The following is a 19,218-nucleotide window of genomic DNA, read 5'->3' on the forward strand; positions in this document are numbered from 1 at the left end:
TTGCTTTTGTGGCAGCAAGAGATTCTTCTTGACTATCCTCTTTCTATGTCTTTCTGTCTCTTTCTAGGGCTTTATAAGATTTTCAGTGAACAAATGGATATCATGCAAGCAACAAACTGTGGGCTTTTGTGGGAAGTCAGACCTACAGACTGAATGTTTGTCTGCAGTGGATCTAATATGCGGTAATGGCCCTAATAAGGCCAGGCCATACAGCTCTGCTTATCTGTGGAAATAAGCTGTGTGTCCCACTGCAAGAAAAGCTGGGTACTATTGGTATAAGGCATTCAGCTGAAATTCAGAAGACCAAGATTCCAAACTACTGAAAATTTCTGTGGTTCTTTGGTAGACCACATGATGTATGCATCTCATTTATTTGTCAGATACCTCCTTTTTTTACCCTTCATCTGTCTTGTTTATTTAGATGGTAAAGCTATTATATTCTTTGTTGTCTGGACAACAGCTTGTGTGATTCAACCGTGATGTCAGCCTGTAAGCACTGCTGTAACATAAATAGCCAATCCACAGTGAGAAATAATGGTAATAAGATGCAAGAAGAGGAAAAATCCTAATCAAAAATATGTGCAATAGCAAGACAGCCAGTATTATCTACCCATGTGTTGGGAAACCAAGGTTGCTGTATGTTAGGTTAATTACTTTCTTGTTCATATCTGGAATTCTAAAGGGTAATCTCATATAATACCCAAGGGTTGATGTTGAGAAAATGGTAAAGTTGTTTTTTCTCGTAAAGTTATATCAGTTGGTTCTGTAAGTAAATATGTGTTGCTTTTGCTTCAATGATAAAATTCTATCTTTCTACTTTATTTTTAAGGAAATGAGTTTTTAGCCATGTGATGATAATAGTGATACACAATGCCTGATCAGGACAAAAAGCTGAAGAGCACAGAAAGAGCAGCAGACAAAAAACCTCATGGGATCTCTATGAGGTATAGTATCTGATGTCTTTCTTTGAACTTCAGCAGGACCCATGTGGAATTTGCACTAGCTGCCAAAGCAGAACGCTTTAATTTGAAATGCAGTATAAACATGACAACTGTTACTCTGGTCACAAAGTTTATTTACACCTTTGTTGATTTGAGGCATTCTGGAGAAGCTATAAATTCTTCTGTATGCAAAATGGGGACACTAGGCAACACTAGAAAACTTTATTTTCTGTTGTCAGCATTGTTGCTTGTTGACCTTCTTTACTCTGACAGAAGTACTTTTATATAACTATTAACACATATATTTATGCTGTTGTGTTTTATCCTAGGGATTATTCTGATCTTAAAACACTTCAGTCTCTCTTAGATGTTCAGTCAAGGAACCAACAGGTATTTTTCAATAACTATTATTAAACATGCTGTAGAATTATATAATTCTAAGTAATGGTGATTATGGTTTGTGGCAGATGCTTAGGATATTGTGTTCCATTATGATTAAACACATGAGCAAAATCTTGTGTAGAGGATGTCTTTTTTTTTTTTTTTTCCTTTTGGCAACATTAGAGCTTTTCCATGGGACAAATCCCATTTAGAAAGGGTGAAGGAATGAAACTGACCCACTTCCCATCCTACTCTGCCATAATTTTTATTTTAACAGGAAAAAAATTGCTTTGTTTTGTATCTTGAGCACATTTTATCCAGCTATTTTTGCATGCCGTTAAGTAGCCCAACAGATCTGTTTTCTTCTAAGCCCTTCCACAGTGTCATGGGACGGTAGGCTTAGAGGTGTATTAGTTACAATATGGTGAAGAGTGGTAAAGAATATAAAATAAGATCAGTGTTTTAACCATAAATAATTTGTCTTTGGAGGATAACACTTCAGCTAAAAATCTTCAGGGCATAAATATCAATGCATGAAACTTAGAGGACACAGTAAAATCTCCTTCACCTCAGGTCACTTAGTGAAGCTTTTATTTGCCATTTGAAGCAAAGAAAACCAACATGTGATGATGGGTCTGAGTCCTTGGAATGCCAGAACATTTTCTCCCTTTCTATTCTGTAAAAAGATATGACAAAATGACTTAGGGATTCATCCATAGGAGTTATGCACTCCCTTCCTGGGTAGAGGCATGGAATTGCTTCTGAGCAGAAAGCTGAAAGATCCAAGTTCTACAACCTGAAAAGAATATGAAGGCTGTGCAGTTGTAGAAGTGGGACAGATAAGGAGCATAGCTAATGAGAGTGCAGGTTCTACTGAGCTTTACTATTATAAATTTTAAAAGACACTCTTCTTCACATATTTGCCAGCCTTGCCTTGCATCAGTTTTCTACCATGTCAGTTTTGTTTTGCGTGGTGGGGGGTGTGTGTTTTATAATGGCAAGTTAAAGGTCCAAAGTTCAAGTCAGAACTTGAGAAAAGGTACTTTTGCTTGATAACATTCTTATAAAACTTAAAATGCAGTGTTTGCCTCATAGTACTATCCCTTTCCTCCTTAGCTTCCAGCTATACATTTTGAAAGTGGTCAAACCAGTGTGACAAGAGCTTGGCAAAATGTCAAAAGCAATGAACGAAAACCCCATGGTCAATGGCAAGAATCAACAGAAGCTGTTGAGCTTGAAAACTTTAGGTAAAAAAAAAAAAAAGCTACTATGACGACACTGTGTTGTATCTCTGAACCTCTTTATGTATTTACAGCTTGTTGAGGTTTTGAAGGCATTTATATTTGTACTTATGTCTGTTACTTGTACTTTCATGTTAACCCACTATTCGAGATATGAATTGTATATTTTCAACTTTCTAAACCTAACTGTGAATGTTCCTGCCCTTTTAAGTTTCAGACACATGCTCCCACTCACCAGAGCGTACTGTTGAGAGCTAATACAGTAAATTTAAATAAAGTAATGGTTTCTTTATTTGGAAAGCTTATATTATACCATTTTAATAGTCCCAAATTATGCATGAGACGGACTGTTCTTCCATACTGTTTATGTCTGGAAAGCTGAAATTATATTATTCCATAGTAACTGCTGATAAGACGTTTCTTAATTTTTCTTGCTGATGTTAACTTTTGGCAAGCAAGATAATTAGCAATTCAGCATTTTTCTTTTTTTTCCCCTCATTAGTGTGACCTACAAGAATGAGAGAAATTTCAGCAAACATCCCAAACATAAGCTGTTTCAAGAGATCTTTACAGCTTTAGTTAAGAACAGACTTACCTGCAGGTCAGTATATCGAACATATTCGTATCCAAGAAGGACGGTCACTCTTGCCTTAAGCAAAGAACCAAGATGCATGGGTAATATTTAATATTGTTTCAACAATATGTACGGCATATATGTTTCAACAATAGACCTCTGTGTGGAAACTGCCAGCTTCACATCTCTGCATAATCTCAGTTGTAAACAATCACTTCTGTATTGGTTTTGAAGACCGAATGCTCGTGTTAGTGGGACTGAAGAAAGGAGGACTGGGTATATGACAAAACTTGGATGACCAAAATTCTAACAGCCGCTATGTTTCCTTGATCATTTATCCATGTCTGGTATCTGTAACCTATGGTTTGCTTTTCTAATTTAATTTTTATTTTACTGATTCTATTTGTATTTTATGGATGGCTTCCTTTATATGGAAAGGTCAGTGGCTTTCATAAAATTCAGATGAGTTTATGCTACTGTTCGTATTTATTTGCATTCTTGTGTATAACAGGATTAGAAAGGCAAAACCCTTTCTTATGCTACTCTTATCTGAGCGAGGAAAAAGTGAAAGACCTTAAAAAAAATAGTGGGGGCAGAGAAAGATATTTTCTGAGAAAAAGAATGTGTTTTTCAGGATTTCTTTTATTATACACCACTGCAGTATGTTGTATTTTTCCTTTTTAAAGCCCAAGTACATTTTCTAAAAAAATCTTAAGTGGTACAGAAGCTTAAAGAAGGAATCCTAGAGGATTTAAAGGTATTAGTGTGTAACTGCTAGAATTTACAGAAGAACCTAAAAATCACATGGTTTGCTTAGACCCTTTTTCAGAACTAACTAGGGAAGTAGGGATCTCATCTTTGATTATCTAAATAGCAGTGAGTTTAAGACAGATCATTTAAGTGATTTGTAAACCTGGTACCTCTTTTTTGCAAGTGAACATTATCATCTCAGTATCCACCAGTGGGATGTCAGTGGCCCAGCTTCATTTGCCAAAAATCTAAGAATAACTTACATTGTGTCTTTCCAAGTTCTGTTTATATATTGTGGCATACCTAGCTCATATTCTGTTTTTTATTTTCTTTGGTACTTGTTGTTGTTGATGATATAGCAAAACCAGCCTCCTGTATTAAAAATGAAAGCACCCAGGTAAGGTTAATGAAATCACATATTAGTAGGTATGTAAAGCCCATAAGGTAAGTGCAGTTACAAAGGTGATTTAGTTGCCCTTTGTAAATATTTTACTATGACTGTGATGATGTTCTCTCTTTGGAACTACTGCCATTGCATTGTATCAGAGCCTTAGAAATTCTCACCTTGGTTTGCATTATGTACTTTTGCTGGCATAACCGTGTTGGTTGGGGTGCAAGAAAAAATCACACCCACTTATTGGCATCACTGTGTCAGCAGAAGTCCTGGTTGAAGGTAGTTTTGTTGACAAGAAGGCTGTGATCAGGTTAGCGTAAGTAGTTTGGATAAGGAGTATAACTAAGCAGGCAGAAAAAATTCTGCTGGCATATGCTGGATATATGCTAGGGTATCTAGTAATGTGTACTTTAAATGTAACTGTAGTAGAAGAGGCTCTTAAATGTTAACCAGGCTCAGAGAATTACTGTCCCTGCTTGGAAATGTGACAGATGCATTGCTCCGTTAAGCAACTGACTTCTGTCAAGAGTCAAAGCTTTTTGAAAGAAGAACTTTGTAGAACCACCGTGGTAATGGTCTTCAGGCTACGTTAAAATCTGACCTACAAATGTTGCCTACAGGTATATGGTTGCTGTTTTCTTTCCATGAAAGTTTTGTGCCGTTCTGAAGTGGCCAATTATGGAATCATAATGAAAAATAGTATTACTTTGGGCAGAATATTGACATAGAAGGGCTGAGATTTTGTTAGCATCTATTTGTAAAATATTTATTTTTATAAAAATATTTTTAGCTATGGGCATCATTCCCAACTGCAAATGATAAAAAGGGAAGACAACTGCCAAGTCCTGTAGACTTCTTCCATTCCTCAGAAATTTGCCCAGATACTACAGATTCTGTCCTCTCAGTTAAAACAAAACCAAAAAACCCCACTGCAATGATGTAAAATTTTACATTTATTTTAAATAGGAAAATGTGTATATATACCTTCAACAGATAATGGAAATAGCGATTCTGTTACTGGTATTTTATGCAGCATTACTGCCCCTGGATGCTTTGTGCAAATCTGAGTTGTGTTTCTGCCAAGTCTTGTGCTGGGGAATTGTATGGAGAAATATAAAAGAGGAGGTTCTATTTGGAAGTATAATACTATATCAGGAACATTTAAACTAAATAACAAATTATTCCAAGGACTAATAGTATTAGAGTTTTTAAAACCCAGGATAGATTATGATAATTCAAAAAATTATTTCAAATCTAGCTATTTTTACTTCTGTAACACCCATATTTTTACATAAGTGTATTTTGTTCACCAAAATTTGGTAAGTGGTTTCTCAGTGATTTTGCCCTTTTGGGCCTTGATCCAAACACTTAAAGTAAGTTTATATCAAAGCATGATCAGTTTGTCATTAGAGATAAGCATGCACTTTCCTGCATCAGTTCAATGGTAATGAGTGATGGCTGGCAATGTTCATATAATGAAATAAATTTATTTAATGCTGTTACTATGCTTGAATATAAATGGTATTAAAAGTTCTATAGTTTAGTATGTTGTACAGCTGCTGTAGGTCACTAATCTTCTAGTTGATTGATTCCCGAACCAAAGTGTTTTATTTAAGTGTTTTAACACTTTAAAAATTGTATTAGGTTTATGTTTTTATGCGTATTTCTTTTACAGAGAGTGGGCTAATCAAGCTCCGTCCATCCATTTTCTTAGAGTATTAATCTGCCTGAGATTATTAATAAGGGATCCATGCTATCAGGTCAGTATGTCAAAATACTGTTTCTTGCTTAGGTAGGAGAATGCATATAAGCATCATGAATATGAGTTGTGTTGGTGCATGTGTATAAAAACATGCATTCTTATGGATGCATACTTATTATATGTATGTACCTAAATTTCTATATATGAAGATGTGATGTGCAAACAGATTCCAAGAGTGAATTTGCACTGTTACTGCACAACTTGCTCAATTTCTGACATTCTTTATGTAGCATCTGTTGTTGCTAACCCTAACAAAGAACCTGTAAATCTCCATAACAGATGGCTTGGTCATTGCTCTGAGCCCTAGACTCCATATTTGACTTTACCATATAGATATGTAAAATTCCCATAATGTAATAAGTGAAGAAAACTGAAAGCTGCCTATTCCTCCTAGCAGCCTAATGCTCTGAACTACAAACAACTAGCTTTTAATTTTATTCTGGCTATTATAGTTGTATTCATAGGACTAAGCCTCAGACATTTGTTAAGATATTCGTTTTCGTGTATTTCTTTTCTATGTGTTCCAAAGCTTATACTGTTTTTCCAGTTTTAGAACCTTTAAAATTTCACTTCTGTGTTTTTATTTATCTACTTATTATAAGTAATTCTGAACTCTGAAGGTGCTAAGCATCTCCAGAATCCATTGACTTCAACCACTGGACTTAAGATTTCTCAATATTCATAACAAACAGAGCATTTATATTCTAGTGTTCTCTCATTCTTGTGTTTTCTGTATTTTGACTCAAATTTTTTTTAATTTTTTATTTTCTTTTAGGAAATGCTCCACAGCTTGGGTGGGATTGAAAATCTAGCTCAGGTAGAATTCCTCATAGTACCTTTGTCCATTATGTTGCATGTCAGTTTATTATGATTAGAATGAAATACACTATAAAAAGCAGTGTGTGTATATTCTTGGTTTATGGAAAGAAGCAAGTCTATTCCTCTGTTTGCACATAAGCAGTTGGTGTGGTTTTTTTCACTAGTATACAAGGCAACTGTCCTTATAATCTAGCAGCATTAACCCAGGACTTTTAGTTAGGAGGCTTCACAAATGCCTCCTGAAGTGGGAGAAGGATTAGAAAAGTCAGCACAATTGGTTCAGTCAAAAGAAACTGTAGACCTTTGAAAGAAGATGAGTAAAGTCACCTTGAACAGTAGCAAATGACTTTTCAAAGGTAAAAGCATAGCAATAGAATGTTGAACAGGTTTAGATTTGGGGACTACAGTACTTTTGCATTACAAAACATTATTGATAAGTCACTGCTGTATTGTTATTGCTGTGTTAATACTGCTTTACTCCTGTGTTTTTAATACTTGTTCATCAGTGCCAATTTAGCAGTGAGATATGACATATCTTGAATATCCATGAAATGGTTGAGAGTTTTCTTTCTAGAAAAAAACCAGAATTTTTGTAACAAATGTATCTTTCTAGAATCCAGTCATCATTCGTTAATATTTATGGAGCCACCTGTATTTCAAAGAGCCAATAGTGTGCCCTTTGGTAGGACAATCACCTGTTTGAAATGTCCCTAAAGTTGCAGGAGTTCAAGATTATTAGTTTCTAATGGATATGGTTCCCACAGGAACTGCTTGCTGTTTTGCAATGTCGCATATCACTAATGCTTAGCCATACTTTTTGAGAAGCTTGCACAGTACAAAGTGCAATGGCTTACTGAGACGTTGGCAACATCTGTAAGTGGAGTCCTCAGTGGCAGGAATCCAAATTGTATAATTGATAATCATTTTTACTATGCATGTGTTGCTGGCACAGAGAATTTTAAAAGTCATGAGATGCAATTTTTATGATTTCTGGGGACTTAATCTTTTGTGTCCTTTGCAGTGAGATAAAATCAAGTGTTAAATGGGTTTCCAGCACTCTGAAATGCAGTTTGAAAAAAGTTATAGCTGAGACTATCAAAAATCCCTCAGAAATTTGGAGGGTGGCAGTAATTTCAAGGTGAATTGTGCATCCAAATCTTCTTGCCAAATCACAAGTCTGAAATCCTCCATGAGACTGTTTTATACAGCATTAAAAACATTTTTTATTTTTGGGGGCAGTTTCAGATAAAAAACTGTTCTCATTTTAAAGTGTTTTGGGCTGTTTTAGTAGAAAACACTAATAAAATTATTATTACCAATATTAGTTTGCATAGTAGTGTCCTCCTCATGTGAGTTTTCTTTCTAAATTATGTGCTGCTACTGTAGTTCTAGCCTCTCCTGTACCATCTGCTTGAACCTGCTGTAGTTTCCCTATACAGTATTCTGGAAATATCAAAGTGCAACCATCTGTAAGACCAATATATAAGTGATGCCCAGAATCATATCATGATTTTGTGACCTAACAAACATTACATCCTTGTGATAATTCTCATTTTCTGGAAAAATATGTTTGGCCAGGAAGTTATTAGGGTTATTAAAAAAGATTGACCACTATTTCCCACCAGTTGGCTATGTCCAAAAAAAAAAAAAAAAAAAAAAGACACCCCCCCCCCCCGCCCCCCAGTTGTGTAGGTTTTGTAGAGTCTGAGCCCATCATCTGTATGGACTGAAGATCCATCTGGCTGTTCCAAACAGTGGCCAATAGTAGGTGCTGAGGTAAAAGTTTGAGAGCAGAAACATGAAACAATAATTCCCCCCAAAACTCTTTATCAACCTCTAGCAACTTGCAAAGAAGGGAATTTGGGCCCTAGAAGTAGGGTCGTTGTATTTGATAGTCTTCAGTAGATTTTCCTCTTGCGGAGTTTTACACTTGCTTTTTGAATTCTTCCACTTCAAAGATCTCTTCTGTTCCCTGGCAGGTTTTACAGCAAAACTGCGGGATGTCGCAGACTTACCTTTTTCGTGAAACAGATGCACCACCTACAGGCTATTTCTGTGCATAACATTCTAGGTTTATGAATTCTTAAAACTTTATTTTTAATAGTATCCTTTATTTTTTTCCCCCTACTTGTAGTATATGGAAACAGTAGCAAATGGCTATCTTGATTATGGAGAAAGGCAGCATAATGTAGACAAGTTGGTCAACATGACATGTAAGTATTATAGCTGGTAACATAAATTATAAGAGCACTTACAACTTTTTGTGTGAGGCTTAAAATGTTTAAAATACTTGAGATGGTCATTAAGTAAGATATTACTAGATTCATTGTAGGCATCATCACACAAGTAAAAACTAAAATTGCTGTGCAAAAGCACATCTTGTTTTTGTACAGAAGTAATATTTCTTTAACAAATCAATACCTCTATGCACTGAAATAACAGAGTAAAATGAGGTAGTCATGGTTCAAAGAACTTATCCAGTGTTTTGCATTATTATCTGATTAGTAAAATGAAAAATACTAAGCGATAAAGCTTCAATTTATGTGACTTTTTGTTCCATAGATATTTTCCAGAAGCTTGCTGCTGTTAAGGATCAAAGAGAATGGGTTATAGCAAGTGGAGCACATAAAGTAAGTGCTTTATAAAATTGCTAATTATAACCAATTAGCTACTTAACTGAATGACTTATGCTTTTCAGATTTGATCTAGGTGGGAGTAAATTCCTTACCTTGTCAAGCTTGTAAAGTAAGATAATCTCAGTTCTGTGTTTTGCAGATGTATTAGTAGTATTATAAAAATTATTTCTTTTATGTAAATTAATTGGTCTGATGCATAGTTATTAGTTGTTTGAGATAAATAGGTCTTAAATGTTTGGACTATACTCATTCATATAAAAATTAGTGCTCATGTTTACACTGTCCTGAGATACATGTGACTATGTTATAAATTGTTTTATATAATTTTTTAATATAAATGTATTTTTTATATAAATTTCTACTATGATTTTTCACTTATAAAGTATTCTGTGTCTAAATGGAACAGTGTCAACCTAGACAGCAACAACCTAGGCATCGCTTGCTAATGCTCTAGTGCCAGTCCAAGGATCTATACTTAACCACTGCTGATTTGTGGCCAAACTGAGAAACAGTAGAAGTCAACATCAGTATAACTAGTGCTTCGTGATTCTGTTATGCTGCAGTAAAATGTTGGCAATTGTGATCAGAAAGTATCAGACAACATATTTTTAGAGAATCTAGACCAATATGAAGTTTACTTTGGTATAAATCTTTAACAGAATATATGCAGGGCCTTAAATTACATACTGCATTGTTTAAATATAAACTGAAAGTTAACTTTCTGCTACAGGAGGCCTTGATTTAGAGTTCTGAAGTGTTTTACACAGGAACAGATTTTTTTACAGTGGTATATTAAGTTGGACAAATGCTTTAGCAGTTAAGAGAGATGCTAATTGCAGTTTGAGAAGAAACATCCTTGCTTGTCCTAAGACTGGGTGTATTCTAAGACTTTAAGTGCATATTTAAGTGTACTTTAAATGTAGTTAAGACTTTTAGTGTATTGTTTAAGGATTTAGTATCTTAATTTTGACTTCTCAATAAATAACTCTCTATGTGTTTGAGTCATAAAAGAAAAGAATATCATTTATATTTTTTTATCTTGTTTCATGTTTCATTTTCCAGACCTTAGTAAATTTGTTATCTGCCAGAGACAGCAATGTGCTTTTGGGTGCCCTCCTTGCTCTGACTAGCCTAGCAGAAAGGTAGGTTCAACTTAATGTGCTGTAGTTCACAATAAACATTTTAATGTTATCTCTTGACACAATATTAAAACTGCTGTTTATGAGGAAGACTTCTTTTTTTCAAAATGAGGCCTTTTTCTGTGGAGGTCAGCGAAGTGTGGTTAATTTTATATTGAAGCAGTAGAAACTAAGTAGAAACTTTAGTCCTTGCAACAGACTTCTTGCTCATGTGGAGAACTTTGCAAGACTGGAGTCAGAGGTTTCTCTTTGCAATCCCTATGCAGGATTCTGGAATGCTTCCTGACTTCCTGCATATAAAAAGCTTTTGTGCTGACCTTAATATAACAGTGCCTCACAATGACCAGCAGAATATTGTTCAGTGTAGTAAATAATGAATGCATATGCTCAAATCCATGTATATGTATCCTCTCTTCACTAATGACTGTTTTAAATAAAGATAAGACTTTTTTTCCTGGTGTGGAGGGAAAAAAAGGAAAAGGAAGATACAGTATCTTTCATCCTTAATAGTTTTATGGAAGAAAAGCTGCTGCTTCTACAGTATTGTTCTGCTGACTTCCAGACTTGTATAACAATTTTATCTTTCAAATGAAAAATTACAAGGAAAATTACAAAACTGAAGACAATAGATAAAATTCCTTGAGATCAGTAGAAATTTATTTAGTAAGATTTCTCTGGATTTTCTCTTTTCCCAAACTTCTTTCATTCTATTTCAGGATTGTTGTTGGTTTTTTTTTAATATCAATATTAATTTAAATGATGTTACACATACATTTTCAACTTCCATTTAACTTTCTTACACATTTAATTCTGTGTACATTTGGACTGGGCAAGAAAGTGTTTGGAGTATATCACAAATGTTCATGGAAATTGTAGTTGATTCTAAAAATGTACCTCATTTGCTTAATTTCTAGTATGAACCAGATTAAATACATTTGTGTCTTTACTTTTATGCATTCACATTTAGTTTTTTTTGTACTGGGAAAATTGGAAATTGTTGCCCTGTCACTCTTGACCCAGCATATTTTTGTGGCTTTAAATATTTGTGTGCACAATATGATATTATTACTTAAGACTTGAGAAGAAAATAATTGGTCAAATGTATAAGGAGTGAGGCTAACGAGCAATATGGTTTTTTCATATAATTTAATTTGATATAAATGCCAGGAATAATCACTTTGTAGTCCAGAATGTAGGGAGAAGATAAGTGAACTCACCATTGTTGAGACCTTGCTGGTGATATTACATGAATACGATTTGCTTTCTAAAAGGTGAGACTTTGCTTGTAGATTAATCGTGTTAAAATGTATTTTGACTTTTTCACTTAAAGACATGTTTATTTAGAGGAATTAGATAATGTGCCACTTTAATATACTCAAGGTAAATTTCTGACACCTATGTGTTTTCAGTCAGATATTGAAATAGCAAAATCTTTTCTAGTAGTTTTGTTATAAGCTGTCTCCTCTCTCTCCACTGATGGCCTATGGTGCAGTGCAGATAAATTGCAATGTTACCATAAAGTGATAGCAATCGCTTTTCTTGGTGCATCTCCTCTTTGCTCCTGGCAGACCTGAGTGGTTGGACAGAAAGCACGCTGAACTCTGACAGTTCCTGGGATGCCCAGTATAAACTAGTAAAAATTGCAAGACATATAGCTGTTCTAGTTTATGCCAGAGGCTGGGTCAGACCCCACATCCCTTCAGTCAGAAAATGATAAAGGTTCTTTCGGTTCTTTAAATGTCCTTTCATCTCAGCTAAGACAGCTAGCTGAGCATAGTATATCTGCATTTCAGTAAGAAACCAAAAGACACTCAAATTTGATATGTCACTTACCCTATCACATTTAAAATTCTGAAGAGTTTTTTAAAATTTCATGCTTAATTATTTCACACATGTTAATTATTTTACATATGACTAAAGATAAAGAAATTGAATATACCAAAAGATTTTATTTAATTTCTGGGTTTTAAATTATTTAGATTATATGTAAACCAAAAGTTTGTTATAAAAACTGGAATTAGAATGTAGACAGGGTGCTGATGAAGTTCAACACTAGTTAAGAATAATTTTAAATTCGGATATGAAATTGAATTCATCTCTTTCATCAAACACACATGCAGCTTTTTTGCTTCAAGTGGAAATGGAAATCCCTAACCATATTTTTCTATGGAAAGTCCACCTTAATTGGAGTGAAGTTAATGAAAATTTTGTATAAACCTTTTAAATGATATATCCAATCCCTTTTCTAAACATAATATTCAAACCATACTGGAGAAGAATCATGATTATTTGTAGAGTTATTCTAATTCCACAGATGGACTTTACAAGTTCATGCAGTCAGTGCTACTTGTAGTACTAATGCCACTAACAAGAGGGTGGTACCACAGATGACTGCAGTCCACCTGGCCACCTCTGCTCTGGCTGTGTATGCTTGGCTGCCTATGCTGACAGTCAAACTCAATATAAATATAGTTTCATCCCTTGTGAAAATTTGGACCACCTTCTTTTTTTTTTAAACAGTGACTTTAACCAGTTTACAGTGACTTTAAGCAGTTTTCTTTAACTTCTTTTTTTATAGGAGGTCTCTGTTCTTAAACATTTGCGGTGGTTTTTTTTCCCTTTGCTAACTGACAGTGCAAAGTAATGATGGAGTTATTGTTAAAATTTCTTGCTAATTTTTTTTAGGCTCACAGCAGAGTTGCTACGTCTCCTCTGTGCAGAGTCACAAGTCAAAGAGCAAGTAAAAATGTATGAAGGAGTTCCAGTCTTGCTCAGTTTACTCCATTGTGATCATATCAAACTTCTATGGAGTATAGTTTGGATTCTGGTACAGGTTTGTGAAGATCCTGAGACTAGTGTGGAAATCCGGATTTGGGGTGGAATCAAACAGCTCCTTCATATATTACAGGGGTAGGTTTTCAGTCCTCAACATTGTGGCAATTACATGAGACTGTTTCATAAGATATATTTGACCAAGTCCTCTCTTATCAAATAGCATCTTTGTTTTGTTCAGCTGTATGTGATGTCTGCAGAAATTAAAAGGCTATTTAGAACATAATGAATAAGCAGTATTTTTTTTCAGCTATGACTATTTCATTGTTATCTTAAGGTGTTTTTCATATTTTCAATGTATAAACTAAATAATGAATAGATTATAAATATGTCATTACTGTCTACTTAGATTCCCTATTAATCAGACACCTATTTAGTGAGCTAGAATTGTGAATATAATTGAACATGGTAAAGGAATTTTCTGTTTAAAGGCTTTTTTACTTTTTCAAAGTATATTAGCTTATTTATTGAAAAACATAACAGTTTTCAGAACTTCAGAAATGGTTAACAAAGGTATGTTAAGCCATTTTTTTTACACTGTGAATTTTTTTTTTTTTTTCCCCCAGGGAAAGAAATCTTGTTTGTGATCGCTCTTCAGTTGGAAGTTTATCTAGTGCAAACGCAGCAGGGAGAATCCAACATCTTCATTTGTCAGATGATTTGAGTCCTGATGAGATACAAGAAAATACTTTCTCACTTCAAGCAGGTAGGTTTATAAGGCCTAATCCTCTGTTATGTGTTTACTTACACTTGTGCAAAGAGGTTCAAAAGATTTCAAAATAGAAATTGTAAACTTCTATACCTGCTTTAGGGAGTTAGGAGCACCAAGTCAGCTGTGTTTATTTCTAAATAGGCAATACCAGCACATATTTTCAAAAAGCACACTTTTTTTTTTTTTTTTTAGGAAGAAGCAAAGGATAAAGTGTTAAGTACATGGGAATCATATATATTTCTTCTACCTGTAAAAACATCTCATATATTTATATATATTTTTTAAATTTTGTTTTTAGCCTGAGATTATTTTTATTTGATGATATTTTTCTCTTTATTCAAATTTACTGTGGTAGATCAATCATGAATTGATTATGATGGAACTCTTTCAAAGTGGTATTTTAAAGACTACCAGTCAGGTGAGAATTCCTTAGTAGTTATGGAGAGAATCCCTTTTAGAGGAGATTTCTCAATAGCACATCAACTATCCATCCTGAAATGCCTTCTGGAGGATCCTGTATTTTTCCAGTGACTATAGAAGGACAATGCAAAATATCCTTACTAGGATTACATGAGCCTTTGCAGTATCTTCCTGAAAGCTGTAACATAATACCTAAGTGGTTTTGAATGCTTTATCATGAATGTTACCTCTGAAGAGCTGGTAATGTGAAATAAGTTGCAGTACCAAAAGTATTGCCAGCGTAGAGCATACTTCTGTGTTACTTCTGCCTTCCTTAAGGACTTCTAAGAAAGTAAGCACTGAACTTACAGAGGTCTTTTTTAGTTCTGAGTACTTCTTTATATTTTTAGCCTTGTGTATTGGGTGTAGCTGGCAAGGTTTTGTTAGCAGTGGGCCTGTAGGGGTGGCCTCTGTGGGAAGAGGTAAGGGATTGTCCTGTGCTGGACACAGCTGGTCCCAGCTGGCTCCACAGCAGACCCACTGCTGGCCAAAGCTAAATCCATCAGCGAAGCCGGTGGTGCATCTGTGAAAACAGTTAAGAAAGGGCAAAAATGCTGGGTGAGCAGAAGAGGAGAGGAAAAAAAAAATAAAGTGGTGAGAAACAGCAGTGCAAGCACCAAGATCAGAGAAGAAGGAGGAGGAGGAGGTGCTTTAGGCACCAGAGCAGAGATTCCCCTGCAGCCCATGGGCGAGACCTTGGTGGAGTAGGTATTCACACTGCAGCATGTGGAGAGGAGCCATGCTGGAGCAGGGGAAAAGTGTGAGGAGAAAGGAGCATCAGAGTGGAACTGTTATGTACTGACTGTAATCCTCATCCACCAGATCCAGGGAAAAATGGATGGGGTGGGGGAGAAGGTGTTGTTTTAATTTTTTGTCTTCGGTATTTTGCTATCAAAATCTGTTTTAACTGGCAATAAATTAAATTAATTTTCCCCAAGTCAAGTCTGTTTTGCCTATGATGGAAATTGCTAAGCAATCTCCCTGTCTTTATCTTGACATATGAGCTTTTCCATCCTATTTTCTCCTTCTGTCCTGTTAAGGAGGGGGAGTGAATGAGCAGCTGGATGGGCATTTGGCCCTTAGCTAAGGTTAACCCACCACGCTTTCTGACTATCTTTATGAATCTGGCCCTAAATAGCACATCTGAATTTTTATTCTAGCTTGTTGTGCTGCAGTTACTGAACTGGTGCTCAATGAGACTAACGCTTACCAGGTTGTACAGGTAGGAAGACTTTATTCAGTAAAGTAAGGCATTATAGTTTATAATTTGATTTAATTGTTCTTATTTGTTACCATCATTTAATTAGCAAATGAAATGCATTTGAAAGGGATTGGAAACTGTGCCTTTCTATAACTTTAGTATCTCTGTTTCTTTATACATTTACACACAGAGACATAGATGCAAAGATATCAATGTATGTATCTAGTTGTCTGGGAGAATAAACAGCTTTATTCAGACAAGGTTCATTTTGGTTGGCTTTTCTTGCCATGCTTTTGCCATATTCAAAATAGGATATAAATAAGAGTAATCACGGAAATGACTGAGAAATACAAACTCTGAATTTCATTAATTTTATTAAAACAAACTCTGTGCAGCTTAATATTGGCATGTTGTTGTTTCACAAACAATTTTTCTTTTCCTCAGCGTTTGGTATTTCTGAGGTAACTCCCTGGCACTCCATCCTCAGGGCTGTGTTTCTAAACTGCATTTTAAAATGTAATATTTAAATCAGCTGGAATCTATGGTTCTGAAAACCATTCTTAAAATCCCTGGTACGTATTCCAGACATAGTCAAAGACACAAATATTTAGGACATTAATACCAGCTAAAGGTGTATCAGCTTTTATGCTCTAAATGTTAAGTCAGTGATCAAAGCCTTCAAGTTAGCTTAAAACCCAACTGAGGCATTCCTAGAGGAAATGAGAGAACAAAGAGCCTTAAATAGAACCAGGAAAGAAGTTCGTGTGTATTTCAAAACTGTTGGTTAAGAGGAAAGGAATGGAAGTAAGTCTGGAAAAAAATATTTTCTATGTATCTTAAGCATTAAAATCATCAATAAACCATACTGATTTAGACAACTTTTTATCTGAACAACGTAACTGCATACATTTTAGGCTGAATCTGGTTTCATCAAAACAAAATATCGCTTATTGAAATTGTATGTATTTTGAAAACAGTGTAACTCCTGGAGAACTTGGGAGATAAAAGGCTGATTTTAACAGAGTTTTTCTGCATTGCTCTAGCAGTGCACAGTAACCGTGCTGTCAGTAAATTGCTTAAAAATTGATGGGATGATATGTAGGCTGGGAAAAGGTGTTTCAGGCTTAACTTCCTCCCCCACTCATCCTGTTAAAAGACAATGACCTCTCCCTTTGTCAAAATACCAGCCAGTGTCCCCCTTTCAGATCAGTACATAGCTTCAAGCAAGTTCAGTTCAACTGAAGTTCCACCCTACAACAGCCTCTTTCATTTTAAATCCTACTTCTTTCTCTGTACTAATATAACTTTGAGAGTTGCATGGTGAACAAGATGAAGGAACTCACTTAGGTTAAAAACAGATAGAGGAAGAAAATTTGCAGCTCTTTCAGTTCCGTGCTGAGAAAGTCAATCTAAGTGCCCTCTAAAGGTTTATCTAATTCAGTGGCAAAGGACTCTTGGTTCAGGCAGTTGAGAACCATTTGCTTCTGCTGTAGCTGCCCTATAGCTCTGTCCATCCTGTGTCCTTGTCTCAATTTACAGCCTCGGTAGCAGTCTGCAGCAATTGTGGTAGCAGGCCAGAATGTGTTTCTGACTCAATGGCTCTACTGCACAGCCTAAAACATTAGCTCAACTCTACCTTCATGAACAGTTTAAGAAAACACGTTAGGAACTGCAGCAGAGCCTCTGCAGAGCTGACACATATTCCCTTCAACTCTGCTAGAGAGGAGAGTAGTCTCCAAGAGGGAGCTTGTCAAGTAACTGGGAGCAGGACTGTAACTAAATCTACCAGTGCCCATCTATCAAACCAACATGATGGATATATTAATGGAGGACACATGGTTATATAAAAATGGAAGCTGAAATACAGTGTGGTTTTCACAAAATTCTACTGAAGGCACAGACGTACTCCTCAGGCTATCACTTCTGGTGTTTCCGCAGTTTGTATTTATTGTGACTGGATTTTTGGTTCCTGACAATTCCAAATATGCACATGGTGACAGGATATCTATTGCTGCAATTTCCTTCACCTCTAGAGATAGAAGCATTGCTTCATTATCTGTTCACAAGCTCTCTTTGTGGTATCAGTTTAAATGTAATGATGATTTAATTCTTATATACATTTAAGTCATTTGAGCTTATAATTTAGGTATGCAGTAGGATGTTGAGAACTTGTCAGTTGGTATTAGCTTCTGATATATCTGAAGTAACGTTTTTTTTTTATTTGTGGTTTCTATGCAAAAGGGTGCTATTAATATTGACCTTTCTGTTTCCAGGCAAATGGAATATATACAATAGCAAAGCTGATTTTACCAAACAAAGAAAGGAATGCTGAAAAAACTAGTTTATTACAGGTAACTCCCTTTATTATTATTGCACATTGAAAGCCCCAAACAGTCCCTGAGAATTTTTTATGATTTTAAAGTTTATTTTAAATGTGCAGTAAAAAAATCTTACTTAAAGGGGAAAAAAAATCCCATGAAAACAAAACTAGGAATAACAAATGGCCCAGGAACTAAAAGTTAAATAGTGACTCAATTTCTGGTGTTCTGTTCTGATCTACTTTGTTTCTGGCACCTCATATAGTGTAAAGGAAAGTGAATATTTTTCTTGTGATAATCTTTCCTCCACTTTTTCAGGCTGCCCAGAATCAGATCATCTTTTTAGTGTCTTGGTCTTCATTGACACTCACTGTAGATTTGACACTGTACTAATACCTGTTTCTTTCTGGAGCATCTTACTGTGGCTGTTAAATGAAATACAGGAACACATCACGTGAGGTAGAGCAAATCTAGATGTAGGATAAATATAGAGCTAATAAGTGTAGAATGGCTCTTGGTTTTGCATGTCAATACCCCCACAAATATACTGGTTTGAGTCAACTTAGGCTAAAAGTTATCAGTAGTAATTAATTATCTGGTAGCTCTTCTCCAGCCTCTGTGAAATGGTGTTGATGTCTCTCTAAGCTATAGGAAAGTAGTGGCCTGGGGTTCAGGGATGAACAGAACTGCTGCTGCTCCAGTTGCCCTTCTGTGGGCAAGTATGAGGCGATCCTTAGCACAGTTGAATGCAGTCAGGATCCTGCCTCTCACCTGGTCTCTGTCCCGGCATAGCCCACCACTAACATGGCTACATAGCTACTCAAGTATCTAATCAGGTAAGACATGCCTGAATAGCGAGGGAAGGCATTTACACACACAAAAAAAATTCATTGTAGTGTCATCTTTCTCATCGCAGTTCTAGATTAGGGTTGGAGTGCAGATTCAATGCAGTAGGTCCCTTTCTTCTGCAACAAGGTTTTGTAGTGCACTTCAGTTAAATCAGCTTACGAATGAGATAAATAAAAATCTTCCTAGAGAGTATATGAAACTAACACGGAG

General features: G+C 35.5%; 1 protein-coding gene across 6 annotated transcripts in view; it reads left to right on the forward strand.

The window, feature by feature from the left end:
* The window catches only part of NEK10 (NIMA related kinase 10), a 119,517-nt gene that overhangs the window by 5,389 nt on the left and 94,910 nt on the right, over positions 1-19,218 (forward strand). For 2 of the 6 annotated variants that reach the window (XM_052797701.1, XM_052797711.1), the window contains 15 exons: positions 68-356; positions 830-944; positions 1,271-1,331; positions 2,439-2,569; positions 3,066-3,164; positions 5,957-6,041; positions 6,819-6,860; positions 8,997-9,075; positions 9,425-9,492; positions 10,561-10,640; positions 11,822-11,908; positions 13,323-13,547; positions 14,036-14,175; positions 15,801-15,862; positions 18,115-18,192. In XM_052797701.1, the coding sequence (XP_052653661.1) occupies positions 871-944; positions 1,271-1,331; positions 2,439-2,569; positions 3,066-3,164; positions 5,957-6,041; positions 6,819-6,860; positions 8,997-9,075; positions 9,425-9,492; positions 10,561-10,640; positions 11,822-11,908; positions 13,323-13,547; positions 14,036-14,175; positions 15,801-15,862; positions 18,115-18,192 (1,311 nt within the window). In that variant the 5' untranslated portion in view covers positions 68-356; positions 830-870. Of the gene's footprint in view, positions 1-67; positions 357-829; positions 945-1,270; positions 1,332-2,438; positions 2,570-3,065; positions 3,165-5,956; positions 6,042-6,818; positions 6,861-8,996; positions 9,076-9,424; positions 9,493-10,560; positions 10,641-11,821; positions 11,909-13,322; positions 13,548-14,035; positions 14,176-15,800; positions 15,863-18,114; positions 18,193-19,218 lie in introns of those variants that run through there. The other 4 variants (XM_052797737.1, XM_052797719.1, XM_052797729.1 and 1 more) reach the window with 3 other exon arrangements.

This window comes from Harpia harpyja, chromosome 1 (genome assembly GCF_026419915.1).
Source record: "Harpia harpyja isolate bHarHar1 chromosome 1, bHarHar1 primary haplotype, whole genome shotgun sequence".
In the NCBI taxonomy this organism is placed as follows: domain Eukaryota; kingdom Metazoa; phylum Chordata; class Aves; order Accipitriformes; family Accipitridae; genus Harpia; species Harpia harpyja.